Genomic DNA, 20,939 nt, shown 5'->3' on the forward strand with positions numbered 1-20,939 from the left:
TTTTTGTCATGTCTACACAAATTCCATATAGTTTAAATACTACATTTTTAATAGTAGTCAATTTCCCTATGAATGCTTAAAAGCAGTTTACAAAAAAAAAAAGACTGAAAGGTTAAAATGCTGTTCTTCACAATGGAATCTAGACACCTCTGTAGTCCTGTGACAAGTTTACTGAGAGGAGGTTGTATCAGGAGCAATGAAAAGTTAAGAGTATAAATTTAAAACAAATATTTTGGGAATTTCCTAGTGGGCAGTGTAATCAGCAGAGGGAGGAAGGGAAAATCTGATACTAGAGAAGTATCTTAGTGTTATTGCTTAATGAGAGGCAAAATGCTGAAATACATGAAATATATTGTTTTGGTGGTGGTATGTAAATATATACAGTAATGTAAATTTAATTCCCTTTTTAAAAAAAGTTAGCAACTGTTCTGTAGTATGTCAACTTGAAGTTTCATATATACTGACTAATTGTCACTGAATATAAAACACAAGATGTTAAACACAAGAATGTTTTGTTGTTGTCATTGCTAATTCCACCAGAATACATTCATTAGCATACTAATGAAATTATAGAAAAGGGTTTAGCTTTAATTAAATAAGAGCTATATTGTTACTATGACAACAACACTTCTATTCTGACAGTTCATTCTTAAATGTTATGTCTATTTCAAGGAGTCCTAATTACAAAAATGTAACAGGTTTCAGAGTAGCAGCCGTGTTAGTCTGTATTCGCAAAAAGAAAAGGAGTAGTTGTGGCACCTTAGAGACTAACAAATTTATTAGAGCATAAGCTTTCGTGAGCTACAGCTCACTTCATCGGATGAATGCATCCGATGAAGTGAGCTGTAGCTCACGAAAGCTTATGCGCTAATAAATTTGTTAGTCTCTAAGGTGCCACAAGTACTCCTTTTCTTTTTACTGTAAGGAGAGTGATCACTTAAGATAAGCCATCACCAGCAGCGGGGGGGGGGTGGGGGAAGGAAAATCTTTCATGGTGACAAGCAAGGTAGGCTATTTCCAGCAGTTAACAAGAATATCTGAGGAACAGTGGGGGGTGGGGTGGGGGGGGGGGAGAAATACCATGGGGAAATAGTTTTACTTTGTGTAATGACTCATCCCTTCCCAGTCTCTATTCAAACCTAAGTTAATTGTATCCAGTTTGCAAATTAATTCCAATTCAGCGGTCTCTCGTTGGAGTCTAACAGTTTTCTTGTCAAAGATGCCAGAAAGTTTTTGTATTTTTTTTTTTTAAATTATCAGGAAGTGCTGTAAATTGACTTCATGAACTATGCTGTCAGGGGAAATAGAAGGTGGATGGGTTTGAGGGTGGCTGTTACTCTTTGCTTACAGCAAAAAAGGGGATAAAAGTCAATTAAGTATGAGCTCCAAAGAAACTACATAATATAGGTAATACAGAGAAGGGAGTAATTCTGAGGTATATGATTAAGTGCATTGTGAGGTGAAAAACTGAAAAGTATAAGTGTAGTAACCACATTACAGATTTATGCAGAGGTAATTAGTAGATAGAGTGAAACTTCTATATTGGAATGGTGACACTACTAAACTTGCGTAAATTCTGGAATCATGTCAATCTAGATTATGCAGCGGCAGTAGCACTACATACTTAAGGTTGCAAATAAGTTTCTGTTGTAAATGTGATACATCCTTGCTTTTCAGTTCCTCCTACTCCATGCTTTTGTGAAATCCACAAGGAATAACAGCTTCAAAATTGGTCGGCAAGGTCTGTGACCCGAGTGGAATATTTTTTTTACCAAATTACAGGGCTACTGGACGCTGAAACGTAGGAGTGAATTTTGAGTCCCGAGAAAGAGATGTTAAAGACTTCGGATTTTTTTCCAGTGCTTTTTTATTACTCGGTAGCCAAAAAAGACAAGAAGTAGAAAGGGGAAAATCTGATTTGTTGTACTGTTCTCATTGAGGTCTATTGCACAGAATCAAAGATTAGATTATTAGAGTCTAATATTAAAAAGTTAATATTTTAAATAGGAACATACATGAGTCATTGAGAACTGATGCCCTAATTTTGGCTCATTGGCAGCTCCAGAGACATTGCTGGGAAGCAGAAGGAGACAGACAGGAAGAATTTATTATCTCCCCAAGTCGCCTGCATGGAGACTGGGGAGGAAACAGCAAGATTACAGGCAAGAGCATATAATACACTAACCTATGTATAGTCCTGGAACTTTAAAATTACATTGGTCCTGCAGGTGGATCTTGTTAGAACTTGCTGTTGTTCAATGTAATTACATCTGCAGGTCCGATGGACTATTAAAAGCCTAAGGCCAAAATTTGCCCTCAGTTATCCCACTGAAATAAGTGGAATTACACTGATGTAACTGAATGTAGAATTTGGCTCCAGGATTTAAGTAAACCAGTAATTTCCACTGCATGGAGATTATCAGATTTTCTTTTGCGTGTATAGGTTTCTTCTTGCTAGTCTATGGTAGCAGAGCTGCCTATCTCACCACAGATAGGGATTGGTTTTGGAGCCAAAGAGCATACATTTGGGCCTAGTGCTTCATGTATGTAGCAGGATGATGGCCATGGTGACTGTGTATATGCATATCTATACCTATAATATTACAATCAAGGACCATTGTACCATCTTCTAAATAGCCAAGAAACACAATGCCAGTCAGAATTACCAATGCTCTTTTCTATTGTTATAAAACGTTATGAATTGCAGAATGAAATTCTTGGAAACTCAAAATCATTACAAAGAAAAGAACTGACATCCTGAATTGAATATTAGTGCATAGCATAATTACACCATTTATAGTGTAGGGTGCTCGAAAAAGTGTGTGTGTGTCTAAAGTAATAGGGCTAAGTCTACAAGTCAGGTAAGCTTGCACAAGATGACAGAAGTCTATGGTCTTGCACCTACTTTATCATTAGTGAAATTTGACCTGTATAATTGCATTCAAAATTGATGTGTAAATCTCTATATGCTTCTGGGATGAAAAAACAAAGTAAGGAGTCATCTGTCAAATGTTTTCTTAGAGCTGGCTGCTGCTTGCAACAGAATTTTTGCAGGATACTTTACATACACAGTTTTAAAATATTTTGCCTAATTTCAGATTTGGCAGTGTGGAGGCTCCCTGGAGATTGTAACATGCTCTCATGTTGGACACGTGTTCCGTAAGGCAACCCCTTATACTTTTCCTGGTGGCACCGGTCATGTAATCAACAAGAACAACAGGAGACTAGCAGAGGTCTGGATGGATGAGTTTAAAGACTTCTTCTATATAATATCCCCAGGTAAGAAATCATTTTGTGATCATTTTATGACATGTGGATCTATCTGAAAAATGAATATGTGTATATATAAATGTGAGTGAGAGGAGTGGGAGAGTATAGTTAGAGTTCTTTCTGCATCTCCTTCTCAAGTGTCAAATCCTTCTATATTCTTTTTTTTTTTGAAGAAAAAATATTGCCTATTTAAGACTAGAAAAAATTGAAGGTCTTAAGAAGTCTTATGTGAGATTTCTATCATGTTATTTTCAAATCAGTGGGAAAGCTCTTTGGCTCTATTAACTCTAAGAAAAAGAGGATGTAGTCAGATCAGTCTTGCATTCTGGTGATCCCCTGGAAGTAGTTGCAGCTGGTGCAAGTTAGAGCAGCTCTAGAACTGCTCTGCATTGCTCACTGGACTATAGCAGTATTCAGTGGCCTGGCAATCAGGGAGCCAAAATATTAAAATATTAAAAAGTGAAAATATGAGTCTAATTCCTCCATTTGCTGTACATGCATAGCTCCCATTAATATTTCTCTCTTCTATGCTTGTCAAGGAAAAGACTCATGTTTCACTTAGTCCAGCGTAAGAACTTCAAGAAAATCATGAAATGAAGGAATGATTCTTAGATAATGCATATCTTGCTATAACTTGTACAGAAATTGAAATGCCTATACAACAGATATGAGTAATGTATGTAAAATATTGTATTTTAAACATGTTCTTGTATTTATGATTTTTATATTTCAGTAACATGTAAAAATAATTGCACAAATGTTTGTAAGTACATTTTCAAATAACTGACAGGGATCAGAGTATACAGATAGTAAATATGCAGTATTTTTTCCCTTATGAACAAAACATTATGCAAAATTTTTCAATAAGAGTTACTTAATTATTGGTTCAAAAATATATAAAATGGCAAAAATAAGAATGTATGGACATAAGTACTAAAGCGTGTCAAAAATGTCATTTGAGACACCAGCTGAAGAGTTGGTGTTTATAGCACCTGGAAGGTGTAGTATCTTGTTCAGTGTTACTGCATTTATTAAGGGCTAGACTGTGATGTTAAAATCAAGCCTCAAGCAAGGAGCACAGCACTGTTGAGAAGCCCAGAGGGAGATTGTTACACAGTCTCCTTCCTGGTCTCACCACTGCCATGGGGAAGGAGTGCATTGTGACAAGTCTATGTCCAACATAGCATATTCTCCCTGACACACTGGTGTAGCAAAGCTTCCAGGTGCACAGTATGTGATGGGGGGATGAATGTCAAGCCTCTGCCCTGTCCTTCCCCTTCTCAGCCCAAGAAGCTTTGGGTTGGAGGGGAAGTGCTTTTAGAGCAGAGCAGGATATGGCTTTCTTGTCCCACATCACTCTTGAAGATTTCAGAAATGTTCCCATTCCACATCAGGCTGAAACAGCAACTTTTCAAAGTGTTTTATGAAAAATGAGAGAGAGAGGGAGACCCAATCCACAGTAGCCAGGTCATCAGGACACTCACCTGGGATGCTGTTCTCCCACATCCCAGTGAGTGCCCTGACCTCTAGACTATTGGCTCTTCTGGGATGGGTCTCTGTCTCTTTTTCAGTATGACCAGAAATTTTGTCCTGGACCTGAGAAACTTTTCCTGACAAAAGTTTTGTCAAAACTAGTATGTTCCAGTGAAAAGCTTAGGTTTTGATGAATCAGCATTTTTTGACCAAAAAATAATAATTCAAGACCATTTCTAGTGCTCCTGACCCTGGTACCAGTAATGATGCTGGAGGGCCCCATCCTCAGCCACCCTTATGACAGGGCTTTTCTGTACCCTGTCTGTGCAAGTACATGTGCAATCATGCCCTCTTCTATCAGAGAGCTTTTTTATTTATTTATATTTTTAAAGGAGAAAACTTTGGCCTGATAGACCCCTTTCTCTGCTCCCCTGCTGAGTTCTATAATGAAGTTACTCTAGGAAATTTCTTCTTCCTATCATGCAGCCCCGTTATGGAATATCAGACATACTAAACATGTGATTGGTCAATATAATGTGTCCTTTATTGAGATGAGTTCTATCTAGGCAGATTAGAACCCTTGCTTTGGTGTGCATAAAAGATGTACCTGTGAAGTCCCATACGTTTCTCCCCCACCCTGTGATTTTAAAATGTATTTCATATTTTTGTTTTCTCTTTTATTCCATCTTCAGTTTCTTTTATGAAAATATTAAATTAGCATAGCTTTTTATAAAACATATAACCATCCTCTTTAAGCTCCTCTTAAAGCTTGTGACGGTTTTTGGCTTATTGGCTGTCTCAGCTTAAACCTATGTAAAGTGGTTCAAAAAGGAACTAGTCTTTACAGAACTGCCACCATTTCAGATGGAAAACTCTTCCCTCCCTCCCTCCTCATCAAAGACAATAATTGAAAACTTTAAATTGTGGCTGTGATCAGAAAAAAATAAGTGTTTACCAGCAAGTCAACATTTCAGATAGAGATATTTTCCCTTTTCTATTTCAAATAGTTTCTTGATTGGTAGTAGCCAGTCTCTTGAAAACTGCCACAGGCTTTATGAGCTAAAGCTTTTGTATTTGTGAGCTAAAACCTGTGTTTTCATTTTTTGGCTGAACCCCCCCCTAAAAATAAGGGTAGTTAAAATCTATTTTATAATACATTTTAAAGATTTTTTTGTATAAAATCTAATGCCAATGTAAGGTGGTTTACATTTTAGGCAAGCTTGATTTTATGATTTTATTAATACCTTAAAATCACAGATTTCAAATCATATACGTTTAAAGCCAGAGCCTCACATCTGGAAGCCCATTATATTTTGCAGCTTTTAGAAATCATTGTTTAAAATGTTCAAAGAATTGGCTAGTCATAAACTGAAGGTGCTATTGCTATGTTTTATCATGAATCTCTCAGTAGTCTCCTCACTCTTGTGTTTATAATGACCTTGAGTCTACAGCAACAGAATCCCTGGGATAAAATTTACACTATAGTTCATGAAGAATTTGATTCCAAAATCCTATTATCAGTGGGAGTTTTGTGTCTAATCCTCTGCACCATGTATTAGAATCGATTCATTTTAAAAGCCTAATTGGTGCCACACACATTTTCACTGCCTGAATATTCCAGGACTTCAGTAGTTCAGTCAAAAAGAACAAAAGAATAGCCATACTAGATCAGACCAATGGTCCATCTAGCCCAGTATCCTGTCTTCCGACAATGGCCAATGTCAGGTGCTTCAAAGGAAATGATCACAATAGGGCAATCAAGTAATCCAGCCCCCCATTGTCCAGTCTCAGTATCTGGCAGTCAGAGACTAAGGGACACTTGGAGCCTGGGGTTGCATCCCCGATCATCTTGGCTGATAGCTACTGATTGACCTATCCTCTATGAACTTATCTAAATCTTTTTTTTAATCCAGTTATAGTTTTGGCCTTCACAACATTCCCTGGCAATGAGTTCCACGGGTTGACTGTGCATTCTGTGAAGAAATATTTCTTTGTTTGTTTTAAACCATCTCCCTATTAATGGGTGACCCATGGTTCTTGTGTTATGTTAAGATGTAAATAACACTTCTTTATGCACTTTCTCCACACCACACTTTCTCCACGCAGCGGATCCTGTGTTCAATTTCTGTGTCAGTGTTGGCTGTTTGTGAGAGGTGGCTGCCAAGGTATGCAAAATGGTCCACATTTTCCAGGGATTCTCTGCTGATGGTGATTAGTGGAGTACGAAAAGTAGTTTGTGCAGATGAGGGCTGGTAGAGTACCTTGGTTTTCCAAACGTTGAGAGAGAGACCTAGGCTGTGATAGGCATCTGCAAGAAGATTTAGGGTGCTTTGCAGGTCAGCCTCTGTGTGTGTGCAAGAATGACATACTCATCTCTATACTGAATGTCAGGTTGATGCCAATTCTTGTGATCTTAGATTTTGTTTGGAGACATCAAAGATAGAGTAGTTGGCCATCCATATGATACTCAATCCCAATTCCATCAGGAAGGTGGTCACGAAGGAGAATCAGGATCACGGCAAGGTAAATGGAGAAGAGTGTTGGAGCAATGACACGGCCCTGCTTGACACTAGTGCGAATGATGAATGGTTCGGTCTCTGAGCCATTGCACAGAATGCCAGCAGTCATCCCATCACGGAGTGGTCCGATGATGGAAATGAATTTCTATGGACAGCCAAACCTACATAGCAACTTCCAGAGGGCATCACGATTGATAGTCAAAGGCCTTGGTTAGGTCAATTAATGTTATGAACAGTTCCTGATGTTGCTCTCTGCACTTCTCCTGAATCTGTCATGCCACGTCGAAGATCACGTTGATTGTGCCTTGGGATGGCCTGAAGCCACACTGTGATTTGGGGAGGAGTCCCTTAGCAAGGCGGAGAAGGTGGTTTAGTAGGATACGGGCAAGAATCTTTCCAGTGATGGAGAGGAGAGTAATACCTCTGTTGGTCCCACACAAAGATATAGCCCCTTTCTTTAATGTAACAATGTTGGGGTTCTTAAAGTCAGGTGGAATTTCTTCGCAGGTCCAGATTTTGGTGAGGAGTTGGCAAAGTTTGTGCTGGAGCATTGTTCCACCAGCTTTAAAAACCTCAGCTGGGATACTGTCTGGATCTGGTATCTTGTGATCTTTTTTTTGGTTGGGTGATGGCATGCTGGACTTCCTCAAAAGATGGGGCATCAGCAAGGTGTTCCATTGCTGAGAGTTGTGGAATAAACTCAATGGTGTCTTCAGAGACCATGGATTTGTGGCTTAGTAGACTCTCAAAGTGCTCCTTCCAGAGTTGTTTAATGGATGCATTGTACCTGAGGAGGGTGGAGGCATCCTGAGAATGTAAGGGGATTGGGCCTTTGGAGCTTGGCCCATATATAGCTTTGGTTGCTTGAAAGAAGCTTCTCATGTCATCCTGGTCTACTAAACCCTGGAACTCAGAGGCCTTCTCTTGCCACCATTTGTTTTTGATGTCATAGAATCATAGAATATCGGGGTTAGAAGGGACCTCAGGAGGTGAGCTAGCCCAACCCCCTGCTCAAAGCAGGACCAATCCCCAACTAAATCATCCCAGCCAGGGCTTTGTGAAGCTTGACCTTAAAAACTTCTAAGGAAGGAGATTCCACCACCTCCCGAGGTAACGCATTCCAGTGTTTCACCACCCTCCTAGTGAAAAAGTTTTTCCTAATATCTAACTTAAACCTCCCCCATGCAACTTGAGACCATTACTTCTTGTTCTGTCATCCGCTACCACTGAGAACAGTCTAGATCCATCCTCTCTGGAACCCCCTTTCAGGTAGTTGAAAGCAGCTATCAAATCCCCCCTCATTCTTCTCTTCCACAGACTAAACAATCCTAGTTCCCTCAGCCTCTCCTCATAAGTCATGTGTTCCAGTCCCCTAATCATTTTTGTTGCCCTCCGTTGGACTCTTCCCAATTTTTCCACATTCTTATTGTAGTGTGAGGCCCAAAACTGGACACAGTACTCCAGATGAGGCCTCACCAATGTCGAATAGAGGGGAATGATCATGTCCCTCGATCTGCTGGCAATGCCCCTACTTATACATCCCAAAATGCCATTGGCCTTCTTGGCAACAAGGGCACACTGTTGACTCATATCCAGCTTCTCATCCACTGTAACCCCTAGGTCCTTTTCTGCAGAACTGCTGCTAAGCCATTCGGTCCCTAGTCTGTAGCGGTGCATGGGATTCTTCTATCCTAAGTGCAGGACTCTGCACTTGTCCTTGTTGAACTCATCAGATTTCTTTTGGCCCAATCCTCGAATTTGTCTAGGGCTCTCTGTATCCTATCCCTACCCTCCAATGTATCTACCTCTCCTCCCAGTGTCATCTGCAAACTTGCTGAGGGTGCAATTCACACCATCCTCCAGATCATTTATGAAGATATTGAACAAAACTGACTTCCCCCGATCGCCATGAGTTTTCAAAGATAATGGCCAATGGCTCTGCAATCACATCCGCCAACTCCTTTAGCACTCTTGGATGCAGCGCATCTGGCCCCATGGACTTGTGCTCGTCCAGCTTTTCTAAATAGTCCCGAACCACTTCTTTCTCCACAGAGGGCTGGTCACCTCTCCCCATGCTGTGCTGCCCAGTGCTGTAGTCTGGGAGCTGACCTTGTTCGTGAAGACAGAGGCAAAAAAAGCATTGAGTACATTAGCTTTTTCCACATCCTCTGTCACTAGGTTGCCTCCCTCATTCAGTAAGGGGCCCACACTTTCCTTGACTTTCTTCTTGTTGCTAACATACCTGAAGAAACCCTTCTTGTTACTCTTAACATCTCTTCCTAGCTGCACCTTCAGGTGTGATTTGGCCTTCCTGATTTCATCCTGCATGCCCAAGCAATATTTTTATACTCTTCCCTGGTCATTTGTCCGATCTTCCACTTCTTGTACGCTTCTTTTTTGTGTTTAAGATCAGCAAGGATTTCACTGTTAAGCCAAGCTGGTCGCCTGCCATATTTACTATTCTTTCTACACATCAGGATGGTTTGTCCCAGTAACCTCAATAAGGATTCTCTAAAATACAGCCAACTCTCCTGGACTCCTTTCCCCCTCATGTTATTCTCCCAGGGGATCCTGCCCATCAGTGCCCTTAGGGAGTCAAAGTCTGATTTTCTGAAGTCCAGGGTCCGTATTCTGCTGCTCTCCTTTCTTCCCTGTGTCAGGATCCTGAACTCGACCATCTCATGGTCACTGCCTCCCAGGTTCCCATCCACTTTTGCTTCCCCTACTAATTCTTCTTGGTTTGTGAGCAGCAGGTCAAGAAGAGCTCTGCCCCAGTTGGTTCCTCCAGCACTTGCACCAGAAAATTGTCCCCTACACTTTCCAAAAACTTCCTGGATTGTCTGTGCACTGCTGTATTGCTCTCCCAGCAGATATCAGGGTGATTGAATTCTCCCATGAGAACCAGGGCCTGCGATCTAGTAACTTCCGTGAGTTGCTGGAAGAAAGCCTTGTCCACCTCATCCCCCTGGTCCGGTGGTCTATAGCAGACTCCCATCATGACATCACCATTGTTGCTCACATTTCTAATCTTAATCCAGAGGTTAAGGTTTTTCTCTCAGGTTTTTCTGCAGTTTCATACTTGAGCTCTGAGCAGTCATACTGCTCTCTTACATACAATGCAACTCCCCCACCTTTTCTGCCCTGCCTGTCCTTCCTGAACAGTTTATATCTATCCATGACAGTATTCCAGTTATCCCACCAAGTCTCTGTTGTTCCAATCACATCATAATTTCTTGACTGTGCCAGGACTTCCAGTTCTCCCTGCTTGTTTCCCAGGCTTCTTGCATTTGTGTATAGGCACTTGAGATAACTTGCTGATCGTCCCTCTTTCTCAGTATGAAGCAGGAGCCCTGCCCTCTCATGCATTCCTGCTCGTACTTCCTCCCGGTATCCCACTTCCCCACTTACCTCAGGGCTTTGGTCCCCTTCCCCCGGTGAACCTTGTTTAAAGCCATCCTCAGTAGGTTAGCCAGCCTGCTTCCGAAGATGCTCTTCCCTCTCTTCATTAGATGGAGCCTGTCTCTGCCTAGCACTCCTTCTTGGAACACCATCCCATGGTCAAAGAATCCAAAGCCTTCTCTCCGACACCACCTGCGTAGCCATTCATTGACTTCCACGATTCGATGGTCTCTACCCAGGCCTTTTCCTTCCATGGGTCTTCCTCCATGAGAAGACCACTTGCACCTCAAACTCCTTTATCCTTCTTCCCAGAGCCACGTAGTCTGCAGTGATCCACTCAAGGTCATTCTTGGCAGTATCATTGATGCCCATGTAGAGAAGCAGGAAGCATGTCATGTAGCTTCTTTGGACTTCGGCTTTAAGCAGGTGATAGGCCTCATCTTTTCGTTTGTTAGAGGAATCAATTTGACAGTTACAAAATGTATTTCTTTTCTGTTGAGTTAATGCTAGGATTTCTTCATTGTTTTCATCAAACCAGCCTTGGTGCTGATGATTGGAATATCCTTTGATTTCAGCACATGCATTGTGAATGGTGTTTAAGTTGATCCCAGTGCTCTTGAATGTCAATGATGATGTCAGGCAGGTTAGAGAGTTTCTGACAGATGTTGCTGGAATGTCTTGCAGCTGGCTTGGTCTTGAAGTGCTTTGACATTATATCGCTTTCGCTTAGACTTTGGGTATTTGTGGTGTAATGGAGCAAGCTGCAGGTACATGACTGATCTTACTAATTGATGGTAAGATCAGCAGGTACATGACTGATCTTACTAATTGATACTAATACTAAAGAAATTGTAGCCACCTCCATCCTCTTTTAATTGGCTCTCATCAGCCCGGCAAGTTTCACTAAGAGCTGTAATGCCAATATTGAGTCTTGTCAGTTCTCTGGCAATTATGTCAGTTCTTCTTTCTGGACATTCACTGCGCTAAGAGTCCATAAGGGTGTGGACATTCCAGGTGGCAAAATTCATTGTCTTGTATCTTTTGTTTCAGCTGCGGAGTTGAGTGATCCCACTGGATACGGCCAACAGTGATCGGTACTTCTCAGACCTTGTGTTATATGACGTCAGTATAGTCTTGGGCTCTGACTATAACGTAGTCAGGGAGGTGCCAGTGTTTGGACAGAGGATGTTTCCAGGTGGTCTTAAATGTATTACTCTGCCTAAAAATGGTATTTGTGATGAGCAGGTCATGCTCCACACATTTGCTGAGGAGGCGAATACCATTGGGGTTTACCTTTCTCACCACTTATTTGCCTATTGTGCCACTCCGGAGTTGGGAATCCTGTCCGACTCTGGCACTGAAATCTCCCAGGAGGATGAATTTGTCTGCCTTAGGTGTGGTTGTGAGGACTGCATCAAGAGTTCTACAAAACTTCTCTTTATTGTCTTCCTCATCATCGAGCGTTGGGGCATATGCACTGATGACTGTGGCATATTGGTTGTTGCTAAACTTGAGCCAGAGTCATGAGATGCTAGTTGATCCTCCCGGGAAGCTCCAAAAGCTGACTGGCAATCTTATTTTTGATGTCAAATCCAATCCCGTGAATGTATCTCTCTTCGGGTGGCTGTCCTTTCTAAAAGAAGGTGTAGCCACCTCCATCCTCTTTTAATTGGCTCTCATCAGCCCGGCAGGTCTCACTAAGAGCTGTAATGCCAATATTGAATCTTGTCAGTTCTCTGGCAATTATGTCAGTTCTTCTTTCTGGACATTCACTGCGCTAAGAGTCCATAAGGGTGTGGACATTCCAGGTGGCAAAATTCATTGTCTTGCATCTTTTTGTTTCAGCTGCGGAGTTGAGTGATCCCACTGGATACAGCCATCCAGTCAGAGGAGTGAGAGACAGCCTATGTTTGGAGCACCTTTTCTAGCTCCTTCCCCTGAAAAGGCCTGCTCAGTCACAGCCACTGCTGTCGAAATGCACTTCTGTCTCAACCAAGCACAAAATGACCATCACATGGCTGCCACCTGCATGCAGATTTGTGACTAAAGACCCCCAGAGTTCACTGCTTATGTCTTCCCCCACGATTTGTCTGTCGCCGTAGGACTTTGTGTGAGTATGAACCCTTTGGCAGAGGCCTGTGCATGAAATCTTTTAACGTGGGGAAACTGGTGCGCAGGCAGTGACCACAGAAAACTTGACAGGAGGAAAACGCTGATCCAGTGTCAAGGAGATCCACGACAACCAAGAGCCTCCTTCCTGGGGCAGCCTTCATCCGCCTTCACAGCCGCGGGGTACTACAAGGTCCTCTATATGTGCCTGTTCCACTATTGGGGTCTTTTGAAGTTTGGACCACGGTTAGTCAGGAGCCTCGCCTCAGACCTGCTCACCCAGGGGGACCCTATCAGGAGTACAAATACTCTGGATGAGGATCTTTAGCCCACGCAACCCTCTCCACCACAACAAGGTTGCGGTCCATCAGAGAGTACCACTATCACCTCTCCCCCTTCGTCATCTCTTTTTCCAAGCTGAATAGTCCCAGTCTTTTTACTTTCTCCTATTCTGTACCTTTTCCATTTCTTATCTATCTCTTTTTGAGATGGGCTGACCATAACTGCGTGAAATATTCAAGGTGTGGGCATACCATGGATTTATATAGTGGTATGATATTTACTGCATTATCATCTATCTCTTTCCTAATGGTTTCTAATATTCTGAAATATTTTTTGACTGCTGCTACACATGTAGTAGATGTTTTCAGAGAACTAGTCACAATGATTCCAAGATCTCTTTCTTGAGTGGAAATAGCTAATTTAGACCCCATCATTTTGTATGTAAAGTTGGGATTATGTTTTCCAATATGCATTTATCTCCGGCAGGTTGGGCGGCGCAGCCGCAGGCTGCTAGCCCCGGAGCTGCAGCTGCTTCGGAGGCTGGGGAAGAGCAGCATGTCCAGAAGTGGAGAGACTCTGGTCCCACCTCTTCCCTTCTGGCTCTGCTGCCTTTCCTTGCCTCCCCCATTGGGGGGAGGGGCTGTGTCCCACCTCTCCCTCTCTATTCCTGTTCATAAGCCGACCACCTTCTCTGATGCTTCCCTTTCTTACTAAAACAATTCAACTTATGAATGAGTATATATGGTAGTTCCTCATTTTTCTGTAGTTCCTCTTTCTGAAAGTAAATGCTACTGTGGTAGACTTCTTTGGTATTTCCCCTCCAACAAGGATGTTAAATTTAATTATATTATGGTTGCTATTACTAAGTGGTTCGGCTATATTTACCTCTTGGACCAGATCCTGTTCTCCACTTAGGACTAAATCAAGAATTACCACTTGTGGGTTCCAAGACTAGCTGCTACAAGAAGCAGTCATTAATGGTGTCCATAAACTTTATTTCTGAATCCTGTCCTGAGGTCACATATACCCGGTCAATGTGGGGATAGTTGAAATCCCCCATTATTACTGAATTTTCTATTTTTATAGACCCTCTAATCTCCCTGAGTGTTTCACCATCCTGGTAAGGTGGCAGGTATAATATTCCTACTACTTTACTCATATAACGTAGCATCTCTGTGTATAGAAATTCCATGGTACAATTTGATTCATTTAAGATTTTTACTGTATTTGACTCCATGCTTTTCACATATAGTGCTACTCTCCCACCAGCACAACCTATTCTGACCTTCCTATATATTTTGTATCCTAGTATTACCATGTCCCATTGATGGTCATTCCACCAAGTTTCTGTGATGCCTATTATATCAATATCCTCATTTAATACCAGGTACTCAAATTTACCCATCTTAGTATTTAGACTTCTAACCTTTGTATACAAGCACTTCTAAAATTTGTCACTTTTTAGTTGTCTGCCATCGTGTGATGTATTTGAATGGGGACTCTTTTTCAATTTGACTTTCTCTTCAGTTCCTATCTGTATTTTATCAACTTCTATCCTCTTTACTAAGATACAGAGAATCCTGGTTAATGGGTCCTTCCCATGGGATGTCTCTGTCCAAACCATGTGCTCCTCCACACCTGTTGGCTTTCCCCCAGCCTCTAGTTTGCTGGCATGTAAAATTAAAAAGGTCATAATCTGGTTCTGTTTCGGTTTAGGGGAGCCCATCCATCCTATATAGGCTCCTCCTTTTTCCAAAAGGTTCCCGTTCATAATACACCTAAATATGTCCTTCCTACACCATCATCTCATCCATGCACTGAAACCCTGCTGTTCTGCCTGTCTAATTGGCTTTGCATGTGGAACTGGAATCTTTTCAGAGAATGCTACCATGGAGGTCTTGGACGTTACTCTCTTACCTAGCAGCCTAAATTTGGCCTCCAGGAACTCTGAGCATGCCCCAGGTGGCTCTCATGATATCTGAAGACACTTGATTTGTGGTTGAGTTAACATGAGTATCCTATGACTGCCATGGCATGCATGTGCAAAAAAGGGGTATGCTGAGAAAGAGAGAGAGAGAGAGAGAGAGAGAGAGAAGTATCACCCCTTAATTTTTTTAAATTTCATTTTAAACATCCTAAAAGATACTTATTCACCCTGCCACTCAGTAAAAATATCATCCAAAATATTTTTTAAAAGCAGCAAAATTCCCCACCGATCAACATCCACATATTTTCAACAGACTAGCTATGGTTTTTCTGTATTTGTTATTTTGTTTGTTTTTCTGATCAAAAATGGAAGAGGATGTAATGGATTGAGAACAATAAAGATGCTGTGCTAGGGAAAGGACTCTTTGATATGATTTACCGGAGCATTTGACCAAATTAAGATAGTTTTTTAAAAAATCACCTATTGTATCATGGTATATTTTCTAAAAGAATGGATAATTCCAAGTTCTCTTTTCACATACAGTTTGATAATACAAAGATTGAAAGGGCCACTTGAGCATGTTACAATAAATGGTTTTAATAATATCAATTAAAAATACAGTTTGGTTTATAGGGTATGAAACAAGGAAATAATAATACCTGGATCCTAGGTGTCTGCCATTCTAGCTGCTTTTGCATTACATCTTACCAGCAAGTGCTCCAGGCTGACTGGGGTTAGTTGTTTAATGCATTTCGGTGAAATAATGCACTCAAAATGCATTAGAAAATCACATTAACCTTCATTTTATTCTAACATACTTTAGAACGTACATTCTGAAGTGGATACATTATTGGTAAAAAGCATCATTATGTAAGTGTTTGGGATAGTGATATAGACAATGGAATAGTTAAATTATTCTATTTTTCAAAAAGAGCCTGGAATGAAATTGCAGCCTAGCAATGGTGATAGTTGTTCCTAGTACTAAAGACAAGTCTGTCAGCATTTCAGTTATGAATACTAGCCAACCTGTGCCATTTTTATTTGACTCCTAGAAGCAACCCCCTCTTCACTGATCCTGACTAGCAGAGTGAGCGGTACTTGGATATTTTGGGAAGAGGGTTTAATTCCATATCTGCCAGAGCCAGTGTAGGATCTCTTCATGCCATCATACTGTTTCATGCCTTGATGATTTCCTTTGTGCTTAGTGTGGAGATTTCAATACTTAGGGCATCTTGATTACGGTACATTCCCACATTGGGTTTTATTTTATATACCTTCTTACACAATTTTCCCACTGAATTTAACTGAACTGGGTGATAGGGGAATGTAGTAATTTGAGCCTCCCTCCCAAAGAGGTCACTAGTATAAACAAATTAATTAAAAAAGCAGAATGGTAAAGTAGATCCAAATTTTGCCTGTTTTACACAAATTCATCTTGTTCTCTGTTTGCTCCCCAAACCTGTATGTGCACTATTTCAACACTCTTCCCACTCTGTGACCTCTGTTAATCATGTGGCCAATTGTCAGACTTCCAAAATAACATTCATGTGGAATCAAAGATAGTTAATAGAACAATTAAACCTTACTGACTAAAGTGAATATTTTCTGGCCAGTCTTAATATTGCTGGCCAAAAGTGTCTACACTATGTGGTGCTTTCTCAGTCTGTGCCTCATTGATCCAGTCTTTTATCTACAAATACAATGGAAAATGGGACTAGTACCCCGAAGGTGGTAGTTTGATAATTAGTATCACATAAAAACCAAGCATATTATTTGCCTTAGATGTTTTTATATGAGAAGACAAAATATAATGTTTTAAAAAATGGATGCAGCCCTTTAGAAAGTAGATGTATTAAAAACGTGGGTGTTGGCAATGTCAAATGACTGTGTAACCTTGCATTTGCTTTGGTGTTTCATTCTGGTAAGTTTTAATAGCCAGGTGCCCCACTTTAGGAAGCAGGGGATACAATCAATAGCTTTTTTGAGATCTGCTGCCAGAAGTACGTATTTCAAGGGGTGAGGAAGAGGCAAACAGATATTTTTCACTGGGGAATTGTCTCAAATACTCAGGAGACTGCAAAGCATGAAGCAGCATGCAATTGGGATGCTAATTAGATTTAGAATCTCACTCTGCAAAAGAACTACACTATTTTTTCACAACATGTATTTTAAAAGTGCCTAATTCGTTCCCTCACAGCATGTGTTTGAAAGGTACCTCATGCACTATATATCCTAATTTACCTCTCTAGATTTTTTTTCCCAGTCTTGTGAAACCTCTGTGGAGTTAGGTGCTTGGGATATAAGGTTTGATTTTGAATGTTGATATGATTAGTACATTAGGAAGTATTGGAATATGGAATTTGACACCTTACCCCATTATGCAACAGAATTATTCATCAGGATATCTTAATGCCAGGTCCTGTGGCGATATATTTAGTGTATGGATCTTTTCTCAATATATTGAGTAGATAGATGATATCCTGCCTTAGGCAGGATGGGGGAACATTAATGAGCCTCTATGGTTGTGAATTGTTTAACAATTCCATTATTTAGCTAAATAGAAAATGGTTTATTTGAAAGTTTTGACACACACAGCCGTTGAGTGATGCTCTTATAGTGGAGCACCTGTCCTTTAAGAGCTTAAATGAATGAATGTTTTAGAGCTTCCTCACAGGAACTTCTATCTTGGACAAGGAGAAAAACGAAAGAGATTCTTCTGGTGTTATGTTTGGATTTTTTCTAACTACGCTTACAATCCTGCAGAATACAGCATGTAGGGTGAGAAGTTATTTTCACCACCTAAATCCATACTTAGTCACATAAATATACATCACCAGGTTTTTAGAAGTGATAAGCACTCACTAATTCTATTGAAATAACTGAGATTTGCAGGAAACCCCATGCCTTTGCAAGCCAAGTGACTTGTACTTTGATGCCCAAAGATAGATATAAATAAGAGTTTGTCTTCAGTGCATAATGCTGTTCAGTGTACTGTCTCTTAGCTTGTTGCCCAGGGGCTGGATTGCCCTTTTCTGCAGTAAACTCTTCAGGAGGGGCTAAAAGGAGGGGAAACTGTGGTATCCAACATCATTTCATGATGTGAGGGGGAGCTATTTCCCCCCTTCACAAAATGGACTATGGGGTCTGGGAAATCCCAGAATCAAAGTCCTTGAGCCCCAGAGTTTCCTAACCCAGGCCTAGTCCCTGTAAGCCTTGCTTGACATAACTAACTTGCCTCTTCCTTATTGGGCATAAGTGGGTAGGTGAATGGAAGGTTAACTTGTAAATAGGAGCTTGAGAAACAGTATGCTGTAGTCAGGATGTGTGTGTTAGCTAAGATTAGCAGCAACAGCCTGATGCTAGGGACTATGAACAAGAGTAAAGATCAGGTTCCACATGAACAGTAGGTGGACAGAGCACCCTGAACAGGGAAACCAATCAAAAATGTGTGGTGTAATAGATAGCAAATGCAATGTAATGTGTAAATGTACATAAAAGAAGAGGCTGTCTGTCTAACTTTGGATGTGTGGTATGCACATAGCCACGCCCTACTCTTGAGTCTGATCAACTCCTTGTCGCTTTGCTGTATGCCAAATAAAGGAAACTGAATGGTGAAATCCAGTGTTTTGGAGTCTAGAGATCTGGATGAGGTATTCTCCCAGAACTGGACAAGGTGTTCTGGATAAATCAAGTAGAAGAGGTCTTGGAGGGAATCCCAACAGTCCCTGTCAGTTGGCTCCAGTGGAGCTCAACCACTTGGAACTCGCCTTGTTTTATTGGTCCGTGGGATTCCCTTAAAGTCTGTACCAGAGGGGGGGAATCTGTGGGAACGTTAATATAGCTCTAGGTAACGTCCATAGGCCAATGTGTGGAGTGCACTGCTCTGGGGCTCACCTTTTCAGCTCCCCTCCAAGCAAGCGACAGTGACCTTTCGTACACAGTAGACTTACAAGGAGCTGTCCATATCTTGAAAAAGCATGAGGATCCAGCTTCTTCTTGGTTATCACTCATCTATCCCCTTCTAGATGATGACATGATAAGCTCCTCCATCTACCTCTCCATCTTGCATCTCTCCATAACGGCAAGCGTCCCTGATCTTGCTATCAAACTGTCCCAACCCCAAATGAGCTAGCTGGGTTACAAACATCTTCCTGAGACTCTCAACATCTTACATTACAAAAGGCACCTGGAAAATCTACTTTGAGCTCAGTGGATTTTCCTTAATGGCATCTGCTTTGTGCAAATATGTCCCTGTCTCAAAATTAGAATTTGGTCCAGGATATTAACCCTTAGGTCAGTATTGTTCTCAAATAATTATTTGTGTTTAACGATTTGGATAAACTTTGGATAACAATATTGTTCTATAAAGCTTTTTATCACTTAAAGATTCAATTTATATTACTACTTCTGTGCTAGGAAAATTAGGATGAGTGGGTAGCTTTACACATTGTATAATTCAGTGTTAAATTGTGATTGCTTTTGCAGAATTTTACCTTGTGATGAAGTTTTTAATTATAGTAAGTTTATAAGAGCTGCAGCTTTCTAAAGCAGAGAGTAGAGGTTAGATTTATTAATTACTCCAGAAACAAAGCAAATGCTTTAGGCTAAGTAAATGGATATTGAAAATACAAATCTAGCTTTCAGGCTTATTTAGACACAATGTTTAATTACAAACCTATGTTCCTATGTAAGCATTTATTATCATTAAATTACTTTCTCTTAAAATTGTATTGAAAAAAATGCCACTCACTCTGAAAATCACTGTCCTCTCCTTGTCCTCTCCTCCCCCCACATGCAATGTTGTTAATTTTCAAATTATTTTTGAACATGGCCTTTCACATACTTTAAATACAGAAATCAAAGTAGAAGTGTGAATACAACATTAAAGTACCTAATTGTGCAGTCTTAAGATATGCAGGAACTCTGAAATTTGTGGGATTTTGGCTGTGTGAGGACTGCAGGGGTGTTGGAACAATTTGTATAGTGGGGGCGTTGAGAGACATTGAACCAAACTATAAACCCTGTATATAATTGAAACCACTTCAAGCCAGTGGGTGCAACAACATCCTCAGCACCCATAGCTCCAGCATCTATGGAGGACTGAGGAATCAAACTCTGAACTATATTTTGGATTAAAAAAACCTATAATACTTACATATTGAGGAATACTTTGAAACGATTTATTTACCTTCCATAGGGCTCAAATGTTATTTTAGTTGTGTTTTTGAATGGCCAAAGATACATGTGTTGGTCCTGTAGAAAACTTGTACTGTTGATAACCATTTCTAAAAACTACTGGACCTAATTCTGCTCTGTTATACTGGTGTAAGTCCCAAGATCTGCAGAAGTACTCCTGATTTACATTGGCATAACTAGTCACAGACTTTAACATTGTGATATCAGAAATAGGAGATTGCTGCAGGATTCAAGTGAAGGAAGAGATTGGTTTTGTAGGGAAAGGTCTGTATTCAAACACATTTTCAACAACAAAGAAAAAATACCATATGACAAAACTAATCTTTGAATGAATTTTCACTAGTTTATAGTCTTTTTAAAAGTACATTTAAATATAAATAATTAAATTATAATAAATATGGTTAACAAAGTAAAAATACAAGCAGAATTGTTGCAAATAAGGATAGTTTCTTACATAAGAAGAGCGACAAATATAAAAGGAATCTCTTCATTGATTTCAGCCATAAAAGAAAAGGGAACATAACAGAGCTGAGGCAACAAGGTTGAACTGCAGCAAATATAGATTCTGTTATTTTAAAAGTTATATCTATTATTTTTCCTCACCAGTTCATCCCATCTGCCTCATCTTTTTTCAGATAGTTCAGTAATTAAATAGATGTGGTCTTTTTAACTTCAGGTAGGATAAGTAAATGTACAACACCATAAACAGGTAAACTTCCAAAACAAATTTCCGTGGAGAAAATTTACGACTAGCTGAATACAAG

General features: G+C 40.4%; 1 protein-coding gene across 4 annotated transcripts in view; it reads left to right on the plus strand.

Annotated features, from left to right (window-relative positions):
* Positions 1–20,939, plus strand: part of GALNT13 (polypeptide N-acetylgalactosaminyltransferase 13) — a 338,478-nt gene that overhangs the window by 196,479 nt on the left and 121,060 nt on the right. For all 4 annotated transcript variants that reach the window (XM_038421728.2, XM_043505126.1, XM_038421727.2 and 1 more), the window contains one exon: positions 3,099–3,279. In XM_038421728.2, the coding sequence (XP_038277656.1) occupies positions 3,099–3,279 (181 nt within the window). The remainder of the gene's footprint in view (positions 1–3,098; positions 3,280–20,939) is intronic.

This window comes from Dermochelys coriacea, chromosome 11 (genome assembly GCF_009764565.3).
Source record: "Dermochelys coriacea isolate rDerCor1 chromosome 11, rDerCor1.pri.v4, whole genome shotgun sequence".
Taxonomy (NCBI): domain Eukaryota; kingdom Metazoa; phylum Chordata; order Testudines; family Dermochelyidae; genus Dermochelys; species Dermochelys coriacea.